At 52.4% G+C, this 13,317-nt stretch overlaps 1 protein-coding gene across 1 annotated transcript in view; it reads right to left on the bottom strand.

Moving 5' to 3' along the window:
- Positions 1-13,317, bottom strand: part of LOC118093641 (putative cation-transporting ATPase 13A5) — a 62,112-nt gene that overhangs the window by 16,641 nt on the left and 32,154 nt on the right. The window contains exons 14-17 of the mRNA XM_035133161.3: positions 9,415-9,565; positions 5,597-5,668; positions 1,953-2,109; positions 684-801 (exon numbers count right to left, since the gene is read on the bottom strand). Of these exons, the coding sequence (XP_034989052.2) occupies positions 684-801; positions 1,953-2,109; positions 5,597-5,668; positions 9,415-9,565 (498 nt within the window). The remainder of the gene's footprint in view (positions 1-683; positions 802-1,952; positions 2,110-5,596; positions 5,669-9,414; positions 9,566-13,317) is intronic.

Raw genomic sequence — 13,317 nt, 5'->3', positions numbered from 1 at the left:
CAGGTTAAGTACGCTTCAGGTTAAGTACAGACTTCTGGAACCAATTGTGTACTTAAACCGAGGTACCACTCTATGGACATTTGAAAATTGCCTCCCCTGTAGCTCAAGACCACCACCCCCCCAGAACATCAAACATACATCACTGAAGAAAACCTGCCTGCCAGGATACCTGATTATGGTCACTGATTGCTTTTACCTGGGCATCCTGGCCATTTTTCGTGTGATGGTAAATACTCAGTTACAGGGCTGTCTTAAGCATATACGGCTCCAGGGTGCAAGGATCCGCCCGGCGCCCCCCCCCCCCGGTTGCCCAGTCCCAGGCGCGCAGGAGGGTGGAGCAGGCTGGCCACCTCAGCATCTTTACTGACACTATCTCTACCCCCTTAATTATTCTTTCCTGCTGGCTACTACCACTTATAATTCTAGCCAGTCAAAACCACTTAAAAGCAGAACCCTTAAATCGAAAACATATATTTTTAACAACACTAACAGCTCTACAAACAACTCTCATCATAACCTTCACAGCTCAGAGTTTATTTTATTCTACATCCTATTTGAAGCAACACTAATCCCCACAGAAGGGAGATGACTGTGCTCCTGATAATGAACGATATAAATTGAGACCATGCCTGGTGGAGACAGGGCAGCCCCAGCCCCTGGGGCCCAACCTCAGCCAGCCTTACCTTTCCAAGTTGTCCAGGTTGACCCCCCTGTTCAGATGGAGCTCCTTGTGAGCCAGCGCAATGACACGGAAGCCTTGAGACGTGAAGCACTTCAGCTCCTGGTGGAAGTTCTTTGGGACTGCCGGCAGGGGAGAGAGAGAGAGAAGAGAGACGCCCGTCAAAGAGCAATGGAGGCGCCTAACCAAGGATGTGCTTGTTTATCATAATAATGATTTAATAATAATAATAATTTATTATTTATACCCCGCCCATCTGGCTGGGTTTCCCCAACCACTCTGGGCAGCTTCCACAAAATATTAAAAATGCAAGAAAACATCAAACCTTAAAAACTTCCCTAAACAGGGCTGCTTTTAGATGTCTTCTAAAAGTCAGAGAGTTGTCTATTTCCTTGGCATCTGATGGGAGGGCGTTCCACAGGGCGGGCGCCACTACCGAGAAGGCCCTCTGCCTGGTTCCCTGTAACCTCTCTTCTTGCAGGGAGGGAAGTGCCAGAAGGCCCTCGGAGCTGGACCTTTAAGACGCCCCCCCCCCCGAAGTCTGACCCAGCCATTTTGAGGAATATTAATTGTGCATTTGTACAAATGGGATTTCTTTTTAAAGAAAAGCTTTAGGGTTTTATCTCACTGCACACTTAGGTGTTGGTGGTGCATGGAGATGCACATGTACAGCATCAAGCTCACCATCCTATATCATAATTAACATTATTATGTATTACATTTGTATACCGCCCTTTCACCTGAAGATCACAGGGTGGGTTTGCGGTATAAATGGGTCCCAGAAAACTTGACAGAGTGGGATGCATCCAGAAGGGTGCATGAGAGCTGCTGTGAACTTGTGACTGGAAGTCTTTGCTGTTCCTTGCAATGTGTGGATGCTGGAGAGAGAGAGCAAGAAGGCCTCCTTCCCTCCCTGCCTCCTACAGGGGCGTGGATGCAGGTGGCGCTGTGGGTTAAACCACAGAGCCTAGGGCTTGCCGATCAGAAGGTCAGCGGTTTGAATCCCCACTACGGGGTGAGCTCCCGTTGCTCTGTCCCAGCTCCTGCCAACCTAGCAGTTTGAAAGCACACCAGTGCAAGGAGATAAATAGGTACCGCTGCGGCGGGAAGGTAAACTGTGTTTCCGTGTGCTCTGGCTTCGGTCACGGAGTCCTGCTGCACCAGAAGCGGTTTAGTCCTGCTGGCCACATGACCCGAAAAGCTGTCTGTGGACAAACATCCAGGGGTCCTTTCCCTTTTTTACCTTACAGGGGCATGGATCTTGGGGCCTTACCGGTGTTGGTTTTGCAAAAGCTGGCCACTGTCTCTGGGGCTCCCTTCATGTAGAGGTCGTAGATGTCCTTCCCAATCTCTTGCGTGATGACAGACATCCTCAGCAGAGAGGAGGAGAAGGGAAACTGGTGCAAGATCGCGATGCCTTCCAAGGGGACCTGGGAATGGCGGGAACAGGAGTCTCTCAGTCAGATGTCTCCCTGCAAGCACCACAACACCCAAGGCGTCTATGTAGGGGCTGGACTAGGAGGCACGATGAGGGCTAGAAACTTGACAAGCAGAATGGTGTGCAGAGGCGGGCACCCGGGATGATCAAGGGTGTGGAAACCAAGTATTAGGAGGAAGGGATGAAGAAGCTGGGTATGTTTTGCCTCAAAAACAGGAGACTGCAAGGTGACATGAGAGTCATCTTCCAGTATCTAAAGGGCTGCCCCACGGAAGAGGGAGCCAGCTTGTTTTCTGCTGGTCCAAATGTCCAAATTGTAGGACCCGAACCAATGGATTCACAATGCAAGGAAGGAGAATCTGATTAAACACCAGAAGAACGTTCTGACTGTAAGCGCCGTTTGACAGTGGAACGGACTCCCTCGGAAGGTAGGGGCTCTCCTTCAGTGGAGGTTTTGAAGCAGAACGTGGGAGGGGGCATCTGCTTGAGTTGAGATTCCTGCATTGCAGGGGGTTGGGCTAGATGACCCCTGAGGACCCTTCCGACTCTACCATCCTACAGCTCTATGATTCTATACTACCTCCAGGATCATAGGGAGCCGGGATGGCCTGCGCTTGAATGCTCCCGTCACTGTGAAGAACGTAGGCTGCCTTGGCTCTCTAGGGACCTGCGTGTGATGAAACAGGAGGGTCGATGGCTGCTGCGCAGGTGGGGGAAATATCCGCCTGCACCTGACTGAACATGTGGGAGGCTGAGTTACCACACCCTGACATGCGGCAGCGGCAAAGAGAGCTGACTTCTCTGCCTCCCCGAGTGGCCGTCCGGCAGAGCTTTTCCGGCCGCTCAACGGGTTTGGGTCATCAGACCCCACCAGAATCTCTGCAAGGCACTTGAGGGACAAAACCGATCAGATTTGCCCCCAGATGCTTAGAAAGTTTGCATGAGTTTTAATCTGTTGTCCTGTGGCTTTAACTTTAAATTACTCCTGTACATTTTTTGGACGGTAACTTCTTTATATTTTTTATTAACCCCTTTGAGGTTTTCCTACACTGTAATTTTTTACTAATGAAACAATAAATAAAGAAATATTACTGCATCCTGAGGATGTAGAGAAGCTGCTTCAAGGAGGGTGGCCGAGCCCCTTGCCCGCCATGCCTTAGGGGATTGGCTGGGTGGGTCCAAGGAGGAAGGAGAAGTATTGCCTGCCTTGAAGAAGCCTTCCCTGGACCCGGAAGTATTAGATCATTCTCACCCGTTGGCTAATATCTCCCTTTGGGGGCGAGTTTCAGATGTGCTTGGAGGAGACTGAATATTTGGATCCAGTTCCGCCTGGCTTCAGGCCCAGCCATGACACTGAGGCTGCCTTGGTCGCCCTGGCTGAGGGCATTTGTCGGGAGAGAGGTGAGTGCATTTTTATTGATCTTGCAGTGGCTTTCAGCCCCATGGACCACCGCATCCTTCTGGAGCATCTCAAGAGGGCTGGGGAGACTGTCCTTCAGCGGTTCTGCTTCTACCTCTAGAGCCCTGTCCAGAAAGTAGTCTGGGGAGGCTGGTCCCATGGGAGTTGTTGTCAGGAGTATGGGCAGGAGTCAGGCTCTGTGGCCTGTAGTGCTTTGCAGGACTGGGGCCTGCCTCAGCTTGTGCTGGAGAAGCAAGGAGTGGCCACTCAGGTGAGGCCACTTGATATCTCACTGCACCTGGTGGCAGGAGCTGGGAGGGATTAAAGCTCAGCATTTCCCTTCAGCTCTTTGCCACAGCAACACTATCCCTGCCTGGTTGCATCTGGCCTCTTGCTCCTTGCTCCTTGGACCCTTGCCTTGCTGACGCCTTGCTCCTCGACCCTTGGACCCTTGCCTTGCCGACGCCTTGCTCCTTGACTCCCAGACCTTTGCCTCTGCCTTGCTCCTTGACCCTGCAACTGCCTGCTGCTGGACCCCCAGCCCTGCACCTGTTCCTGCTTCTACACCACCATCTTGCCTCTGGTCCTGATGTCCTCAGCCAGGGCTTCAACCGCCCGCCGACCGGACCGTGACAGTTGTCCTGTGGTGCCCTGTAAGGATCCATCTTGCTCCCCCTCCCCCCATTCTCGTACCCCACTCTTGAACCTCTTTATGGAGCTGCTGGGAGGTTAGGAGGGAGGTGTTGTCGATATGCAGACGACACCCCTCTCTGTCTCTCTGGTCTATCTGAATTGGGAGAGGGGGCTGAGGTGTTTAGAGGCAGCGATGGGCTGGGTATGGGCCAACAAACTATAAGTGAATCTTGTGTGTCCCGATTTCTCCAGTCCAGGAAGGAGCAGATTAGATTACGGCAATGTGCTCTTACTCGGGGCTGCCCTTGAAGATGCCTCAGAGACATCGACAGACTCGAAATGCAGCGCTCAGATTTGCCTTTCGAACTCACACAAGCCCCGTTTTAAAACAGCTCCATACCGTTGTCCCTTGTTTTACGACCAGGATCCGTTCCGGAGCCCCGGACGCTAGCCGAAATGGACGCAGGGCAAAGTGCTGCATCTGCACACACGCGTGGAGCGGTTTGCGCTTCTGCAAGCAGCAAACCCAGAAGTAACCGATTCTGGTACTTCCGGGTTTGCTGCAGACATTCGCCAGAATGGACGCTAGACAAGGCGGACGTTCACGGAGGTACCTATTACTGTACAGTATTAATTTTCAGGCTCAATTTCAAGCACAGCCACACATCTTCAAAGTTGCAAATGACTTAGGACCCAAGTCCAGGAAGCAGAGGCCACCTCTTCCCTAGAGACCCCCTTGGGTGTGAAGATTGGCAGAGGGGACCCGGCTGCTGGTCCACTCTTCCCCCTGCAATTGTGCACTGAACTTTCCCTGGGCATGCCTGTCTCTAAACTGCCTCCCTCCATGCCTCCCAAGTCAGAATGGCAACAGAAGATGCCTGCTGTGCTCAGCCTGGCTTTTATGTATTTCTTAAGAGCATGGGAAGAGCCAGTGGCCCATCGAGCCCAGAATCTTGTTCTCACAGTGGCCGACCAGATCCCCCAATGGGAAACCAGAAATCAGGATCCGAATACAAGAGCAACTCTCCCCTTCTGCGGTTTCCAGCGACTGGGATTCAGAAGCATCACTGCTTCCAACTGTGGAGGCAGAGCAGAGGCAGGAAGGCTAGCAGCCATCGACAGCCCCCTCTCTTCCTCCATAAATCAGTCTTATCCTCATTCGAGTTGGCGGCCATTGCTGCCTCCTGTGGGAAGGCAGTCCCATAGTTTCACTTTCTTTCATCTGTCCTGAATCTTCCAACAAAAACCTTCCCTTTGTATCCGTCCCAAAGAAGCCCAGGGTAGCCGATGCGCAAAGGAAGCTCAAAGGCTCCTTTGCCCCAGAAGCTCTTTCACTGAGCAGATGCTGTGGTGCTAGCAGCCCTCTGCCTGGCTTGCTCCCCCAGGACGAGAGTGGCAGGATGCTCCGCCAGGGCGGGGGCCGCTCAGGGGAAGGCGCGGCACTTACTTGGGAGGCGTTAGCGTCTGGCTTCACAATGGTGCAGCTGACTTGTGCGCTGCCTTTGGACTCCTCCATTCTCTGTAAGAAGGAAGGAGGGGGAGAAGACACATGGTGACTGGAAAAGTCTCAAGGACTAGATCAGAGGGTGGCAAATATGGTCAAGGGCCTGGAAGCCCCCCCTCCCCCCATTGAGGGAGCTGGCCATCTGCCTTTACATGCTTTAGCTGAGATTCCTGCCTTGCACAGGGTTAGACTAGAGGGCCCTTGGGGGTCCCTTCCAACTCTACAATTCTATGAGTCCATGAGAAGAGGAGACTGAGAGGAGGTCCATGTTTATGGAAGGCAATCTTACTCAGCTACGAGGGATCGCCAAAGAAGAAGAAGAAGAAAGATGAAGGGTCCTGCTGGGTGAGGCCAATGGGGGGCTATCAAGTGCAGTATCCAATTCTCACAGTGGCCAACCAGGTGCCTGGAGGAAATTGGCAAGCAGGATTCGAACATGAGATCTATGTTCACCCCTCTCGTGGCTTCCAGAAGCATTGCTGCCTCTCGACCCCCTCCCCAAATCCTGCTAGCCTTTGTGGGGAACGGATGAAGGCAGATGTCCTCTGGAGATACAACTGCCCACAATCTTGTGCGGCAAATCTTCCAGCGTTGCTCCGCTGTGTGCTCCCTACAGGGGCTTTTGCCATGCAGCAGTGGAAGGACGGACACACCAATGGCGTGAAACGCAAAAGCAGGTTCAGCTGGTATTGGAGCTTGAAAGATTGTGTTGCAAACGAACAGGAAAAACCATGTCCTGGAGCGAAGCCAGAGGGCCCGATTTTTGCTCTGCCCATTAGGAGAGGGATGGACAAAGGTGACTGGCATGAGCCAAGGGGAGAGGACCTCTTGGGCAACGTTCCCACGCTCCTCCCTGCTGGAGGTGGCATGAGGACAAGGCCTTCAGCCACATGAACGTTCCACGGAGCGGGTCCCCGGTGCCAACGGCGTGACCGCAAAGGTCAAGAGCTGGGAAGGGCAGCCTCAAAAATCAAGGCGGAGGGTGACACACTGTTTATGCCAAATTTCCTCCGACAATGGAACAGCCGCTGTGTCCCTGCGCATTCAGGCAACGGCAGAGGAGCTTTGGCACACCACAGGCTCCTTTCTGAGGAAGCCCCTGGCTTTGCACTGCAAACCACAACTGCTCTGCTCAGTGGAGTGCGTTTGCAAACCACTTTTGTTGCCAGGGCCTCCCTCCATCGCTCAGTAACAAAGTCCAAGGGTCCTGGCAGGCCCCCGGTGAGGGTGGCATTGATTTCGGTGAGGCATGCAAGCAGGAAGTGGACCAGGAGGAGCAGCAAAACACAGGGCGACTTGTGCATTCCCCACACTTTGCTAGGCTAGCAAACCGGAGACCCTGGAAGAAACCTCGGATGAACAAGGGCTGCAGATTCTTAGATGTTTCCAGTCCCTGCAGTCAACAGGGGCGTACCCAGGATCAAAATTAGGGGGGGGCAAGAGGCGGGGGCAAGCGATGGGAGGGGAGGGGCCACAGTGGGAATGTGGGCGGGGCTACGTTGCCTGCACCGCCCAGCTCTTCCGAGGAGGCGGCCCCAGGCTCCCGCTCCCGGCGCGAAGCTCCAGAGGTGCGCGGGGAACGCGAGCCTGTGGCTGTCTCCTCCACTTACACTCCCCGCTCCTGCTTAGCGCTCCTCCGCTTACGCTCCCCGCGCGCCTCTGGAGCTTCGCGCTGGGAGCGGAAGCCTGGGGCTGCCGCGCCTGCGCCCCTCAGCCTTTTGTTTCTGGGGGGGCAATTGCCCCCTCCTGCCCCCCTGCCTACGCCCATGGCAGTCAACCCTTCCTCCTGGAAGCAATGTGGAAAAAGCACCTGGCATCCTACAGTATATAAGAACATGAATCAGAGCCTGCAGCTGGATCAGGCCAAAGGGGGCCCATCCAGTCCAGCATCTGGTTCTCACAGGGGCCAGCCAGATGCCTGTGCGGAACCCGCAAGCTATGCCGGATTTAGGAAGAAGCAAAACAAGCTCTAGCAAAAAAAATTAAAGGGGAAAAAACCTGGATGTACATTCCCCAAATATAAGATAAAAAAACAAATAAAATAAAACCAACATCCAGCAACAGTGTTTTGTGTTGTGTAGGCTCCTAGGATGTAAGCCATGGCCCCCACCTGCTCGCCTGCTCCCTCAAATATCCCTGGTTTGCTCCTTTCTATATATAGAGTGCCTACATTCTGCATGGACTGGTGGCATGGCCACATCTGCAAATGGCTCGAGATACCTATTAGGTCCATAAATTACCATATAGCATATATTCAACACAAAAAAACAGCGACAATCTGTGGTTGACAAAGGACAGCTGGACATATAAAGGGCACCATTCCCTTCAGGAGCTGAGGGCCTCATCAAACCTCAATCCGGCCCTGCCTGCAAGCAGGAGTTGAGGGCAAAAGGAGCTCTCTCCTGCTGTGGTTTCCAGCAACTAAGATTCAGAAACACTGCAGGCTTAAACTGTGTAGCCTGCGCAGAGGCATTCTGGTTAGTAGCCAAGGGCGTACCCACCACGGGGCAAGTTAGGGCAGCTGCCCTACTCTAGAAGCCAGCTGCCCCCCCCAAGCTAAAAAGAAAGAAGAAATCTCAATGCAAAAAGCGGGGCGCGCGGCCCCAGCCAGAAAGAAACAGACCAGCCCTCCCCCCTTTCCCCTTTCCATAACCCATCGCACTTTCTCCTCTCCCACTCCCACTATCGAGCTGCAAAAGCGGTGGGGTGTAAACGTAAGAGACAGAGGGATCCTCGCTTGTTCTCCCCACCACACCCCGACCACCCCCACCAAGAAGTCACTTCTTTGTAGTTTTCTCCCCTGCAGCAGGAGAAACAGACACTCCCCCAATTCGAAATAAAGTCAGTCAGCAGCAGCAAACGCACACACACACACACACACACACACACACTGCAGGCTCCTTCAACCCTTCCAAGATCCTCCCTCCCCCCCACTTTCTCCCCGGATCGAGGCACTCACACTCACTTTTCTGGCTGGGTGCCTTGATGTCTATGCAGAGCAGCTGCAGGGGCAGCTCAGCCAGGGACAGTGGCTGCGGAGCCAGCCCAGGAGGCACAGTGGGGAGCCGGGTGGGAAGCAGAGGAGGAGGAGGCTGAGCCGTCTGCACTCGGGGCAGAAACAGCGCACCCGGGGGATGGGGCGAGCTGCCCAGAGGGGCGACCAGTGCCGTGGGCAGGGGGGCAGGAGGGGGCAATTGCCCCCCCTAGAAGCAAAAGGCTAAGGGGCGCAGCGTGGCAGCCCCAGGCTCTGGCTCCCAGCGCAAAGCTCCAGAGGCGCGAGGGGAGCGTAAGCGGAGGAGGCAGCCACAGTCTTGTGTTCCCCGCGCACCTCTGGAGCTTCGCGCCGGGAACGGGAGCTTGGGGCCGCCTCCTCGGAAGACCTGGGAGGCGCGGAGGAGGCAGCCCCACAGGCTTGCGTTCCCCGCGCGCCTCTGGAACAAGAATCTGGGGCTGCCTCCTCAGAAGAGCTGGGAGGACGCAGGCCACGTAGCCCCGCCCACATTCCCACTGTGGCCCCTCCACTCCCGCCCCTTGCCCCCCCCAATTTTGATCCTGGGTACGCCCCTGTTAGTAGCCATCGATAGCCCTCTGCTCCAGGTTGGAAGCCGCCCAGAGTGGCTGGGGCAGCCCAGTCAGATGGGTGGCATTTATTATTATTATTATTATTATTATTATTATTATTATTATTATGCCCTGCCTGTGCCTCCCCGCCTTCCAAGCTCTTTCCTCCTCGGCAGCCCTGAGCGCGAATGTTGACTCACCCAGTTGGTGCCCTCAAACATCTTGATGTCCAGCGGATCTCCTTGGATCTTCCCGTCCAAGACCAGCAGGGAATGGCAGGTGGCCATGGCTCTGCAGATGGGCCCCCACGGCAGCGGGCAGTCGCTGGAGAAGATGTGCACAGCCTGGAAGCTGGGAGGGAAAGCAGAGAATGAGCCACAGGGTCCCTCTGGCCAGAGGAAGAAAGAGTCATGGGTGCCGATGAGCCGCTCTGGCCACAAACTGGCCACCGTGCCGAGGGCTCCTTCGAAACTCTCTCCCAGACAAACCAGGTACTCTCTATCACATGGGGTGGCTATGTAAGAAAATTCAGGTGTTTGGGGAGAGCATCCATTCAGAATTACAAAAAAAAAATGTTAAAGATCTCTTTTAACAGAAAACCAGAAGCTTATCTGGTGGGAATTACAGATTTGGATATCCCGTAAGAAACGAAGGGCATCTTTTTATATGCTACAGTTGCAGCAAGAGTTCTTATTGCTGCAAAATGGAAGAGTGATGAAATCCCCTCTATTCGTGAATGGATTCAAAAAATTGACAGAATATGCAGATAGTTTATCAGGGGAAAAAAATAAAGATTAAACCAAAACAGGAATTTGTCTCAAAATGGGAGGTCTTAAAGTATATTTGAAAAAGAATTACAGTAGTTTAAATTCTGTCGCAGCATTCAAGTAATTTCAGTAGTAGCTCTAAGAAAGACATCAGATTTAAGATAAATTAAGGATTAGTCAAATTCGGATAAAAGTGTGTATTGGCAACAAGCAATATATAACTGAAGTAAGGAACAGATGGGAGGTCGGGTCTATAGTTCAAAGAGCAATTTTTGCTTTATTGTTTTGTAAATAATATTGTGTTCATTTTCATTTGTATTTCTGCTTTTCTTCTTCTTTTCTTTCTTCTCGGTGTATCAAAAGAAAACAAAAAGAAAACCTCTCTCCCAAAACACGGCAGGTGTTGCTTGGGATCCAGGCTCCAACTGGGCAAGAGGGAGTCTCAAAGGGTTGTCTGGAGCAGCAATACTGCCAAGGGTGGAAGCAGAAGCCCGTCTTCGGGTCTAAGGCAAAGGCCCACAGCAGAGTTGACTGTACAGTTGCAAGCAGCTCCTTGAAAGCCTATTTCATTTGCCTTGTCTGCAAGACGTCCTCCCGCCCCTTGTAAATGCAGATTGCCCAGTCTGGGATAATCCAATGCAGGGGTCAGCAACCTTTTTCAGCCGTGGGCTGGTCCACCGCCCCTCAGACCATGTGGGGGGCTGGACTATATTTGGTGGGGGCGGGGAAAATGAACGAATTCCTATGCCCCACAAATAACCCAGAGGTGCATTTTAAATCAAAGCACACATTCTACTCATGTAAAAACACGCTAATTCCCAGACTGTCCACGGGCCGGATTGAGAAGGCGATCGGGGCAGATCCGACCCCCGGGCCTTAGGTTGCCTACCTCTGATCCAATACAATGGTACCTCGGGTTAAGAACTTAATTTGTTCTGGAGGTCCGTTTTTAACCTGAAACTGTTCTTAACCTGAGGTACCAGGTACCAGTGAGAGATTTTACTTTCTTGGGCTCCTTGATCACTGCAGATGGTGACAGCAGTCACGAAATTAAAAGACGCCTGCTTCTTGGGAGAAAAGCAATGACAAACCTAGACAGCATCTTAAAAAGCAGAGACATCACCTTGCCGACAAAGGTCCGTATAGTTAAAGCTATGGTTTTCCCAGTAGTGATGTATGGAAGTGAGAGCTGGACCATAAAGAAGGCTGATCGCCGAAGAATTGATGCTTTTGAATTATGGTGCTGGAGGAGACTCTTGAGAGTCCCATGGACTGCAAGAAGATCAAACCTATCCATTCTTAAGGAAATCAGCCCTGAATGCTCCCTGGAAGGACAGATCATGAAGCTCAGGCTCCAATACTTTGGCCACCCCATGAGAAGAGAAGACTCCCTGGAAAAGACCCTGATGTTGGGAAAGATTGAGGGCACTAGGAGAAGGGGACGACAGAAGACAAGATGGTTGGACAGTGTTCTCGAAGCTACGAACATGAGTTTGACCAAATTGCGGGAGGCAGTGCAAGACAGGAGTGCCTGGCGTGCTATGGTCCATGGGGTCACGAAGAGTCGGACACGACTAAACGACTAAACAACAACAACCACTTTAGCTAATGGGGCCTCCCGCTGCTGCCGTGCCGCCGCCGCACAATTTCTGTTCCCATCCTGAAGAAGAGGAAGAAGAGGAAGGAGGAGGAGGAGGAGGAGGAGGAGGAGGAGGAGGAGGAGGAGGAGGAGGAGGAGGAGGAGGAGGAGGAGGAGAAGAAGAGGAGGAGGAGGAGGAGGAGTTGGAGTTTGGATTTGATATCCCACTTTATCACTACCCGAAGGAGTCTCAAAGCGGCTAACATTCTCCTTTCCCTTCCACCCCCACAACAAACACTCTGTTCGGTGAGTGAGGCTGAGAGACTTCTTTGAAGTGTGACTAGCCCAAGGTCACCCAGCAGCTGCATGTGGAGGAGCGGGGAATCAAACCTGGTTCCCCAGATTATGAGTCTACTGCTCTTAACCACTACACCACACTGGCTCTCAGCAAAGTTCTTAACCAAACTATTTCTGGGTTAGCAGAGTATGTAACCTGAAGCGTCTGTAACCCGAGGTACCATTGTACATTTGTTAATTTATTCGTTTCATAAAATTTGTACACCCTTTTCTTGTAAAAACAAAAACAAAAACACAAGAACAGCAAACCCTCAAAATGGTTTATGAAAAAATAAGACTGGAGGTCAGAGGTGAGGAAAGGGGAGCAGTAAAAATGAAGTCTAGTCCACCCACAGGTCAAGGAAGGGTGCAAAATGTTTGCTTTCTCCAATGGAGAGATTTGGAGCTACATTTCCCTGAATCAGAGGCTCAGAAATGCTGATGTGCTTTGAAGCTGTTGTTTCAGCATTTTAACGTTTTGCATGTTTTGAAGTATTGTAATTTTCTCCCCTTGTTTTCATGGAAGGGTCCCCAAGGGTCATCAAGTCCAACCCAAGAGCCCTTCTGCCTCCTGCAGTCGGTCCGCAGAAGGGTCCCTGCCTCCAGCTGGGCTACCCGACCAGAAACAGTTCCCTCTCTTTCTTTCTTGCTGGTCTCCCAGGAAGGAGGCAGCCCTGCATTCTGCTGGCTTCCAGGGAATGATCCCCACCCGCTCCTCCGAGTTAGGAGGAAGTAAGTCAGGAGGAAGGCTCTTTGAGGGCCTAAATCCGCCTTTCAGCCGTCTTTACTTGACAAACAATCGGCCCTTGTTGGAAACTGTCAACATAACCCCCTTAATCCTTTTCGTTCCAGCGGCCAAACGCACAGTGCAGGCGGTTCCCGGCACAGGGTACTGAGCCAAGGGGGGGGGGAGGAGGAGGAGGAGGAGGAGGAGGAGGAGGAGGAGGAGGAGAAGAAGAAGAAGAAGAAGAAGAAGAAGAAGAAGAAGAAGAAGAAGAAGAAGAAGAAGAAGAAGAAGAAGAAGAAGAAGAAGAAGAAGAAGAAGAAGAAGAAGAAGGGAGGATCCATAAAGAAAGCAACTGTACTCAAAGACATATTCTTGTGCTGCTGTACTAGATGGGCCGTTGGCACCTTAATCTTCTGTACTTAAGAAGTGAAAGACTTCTGAAAGGAATCTGCTGCTGTCCCCAAAGCAGTCGCTGCCAAGAGGACTAAATCTGCAACTGTTCGCTGCTGCTGGAGTCTGCAAAAGAGCAGAGCTGGCTTGCTAGATTTCCCCGAAGCCTCTCTTTGGCAGCAGGAAGCCCCACAGCAGCAAACCCCCCCCCACCCTCCCCTCCCTGTAGGGTTAGAGCCAAGCAGAGGCGGCACCTTCTGCCTGAGGCTTTGCAATACAGCAGGCCCCCTGGGCTGGTTAGTGC

This window comes from Zootoca vivipara, chromosome 5 (assembly GCF_965207765.1).
Source record: "Zootoca vivipara chromosome 5, rZooViv2.hap1.1, whole genome shotgun sequence".
NCBI classification, from domain to species: Eukaryota; Metazoa; Chordata; class Lepidosauria; order Squamata; family Lacertidae; genus Zootoca; species Zootoca vivipara.
This window is presented reverse-complemented; position numbering and strand designations above follow the sequence as displayed.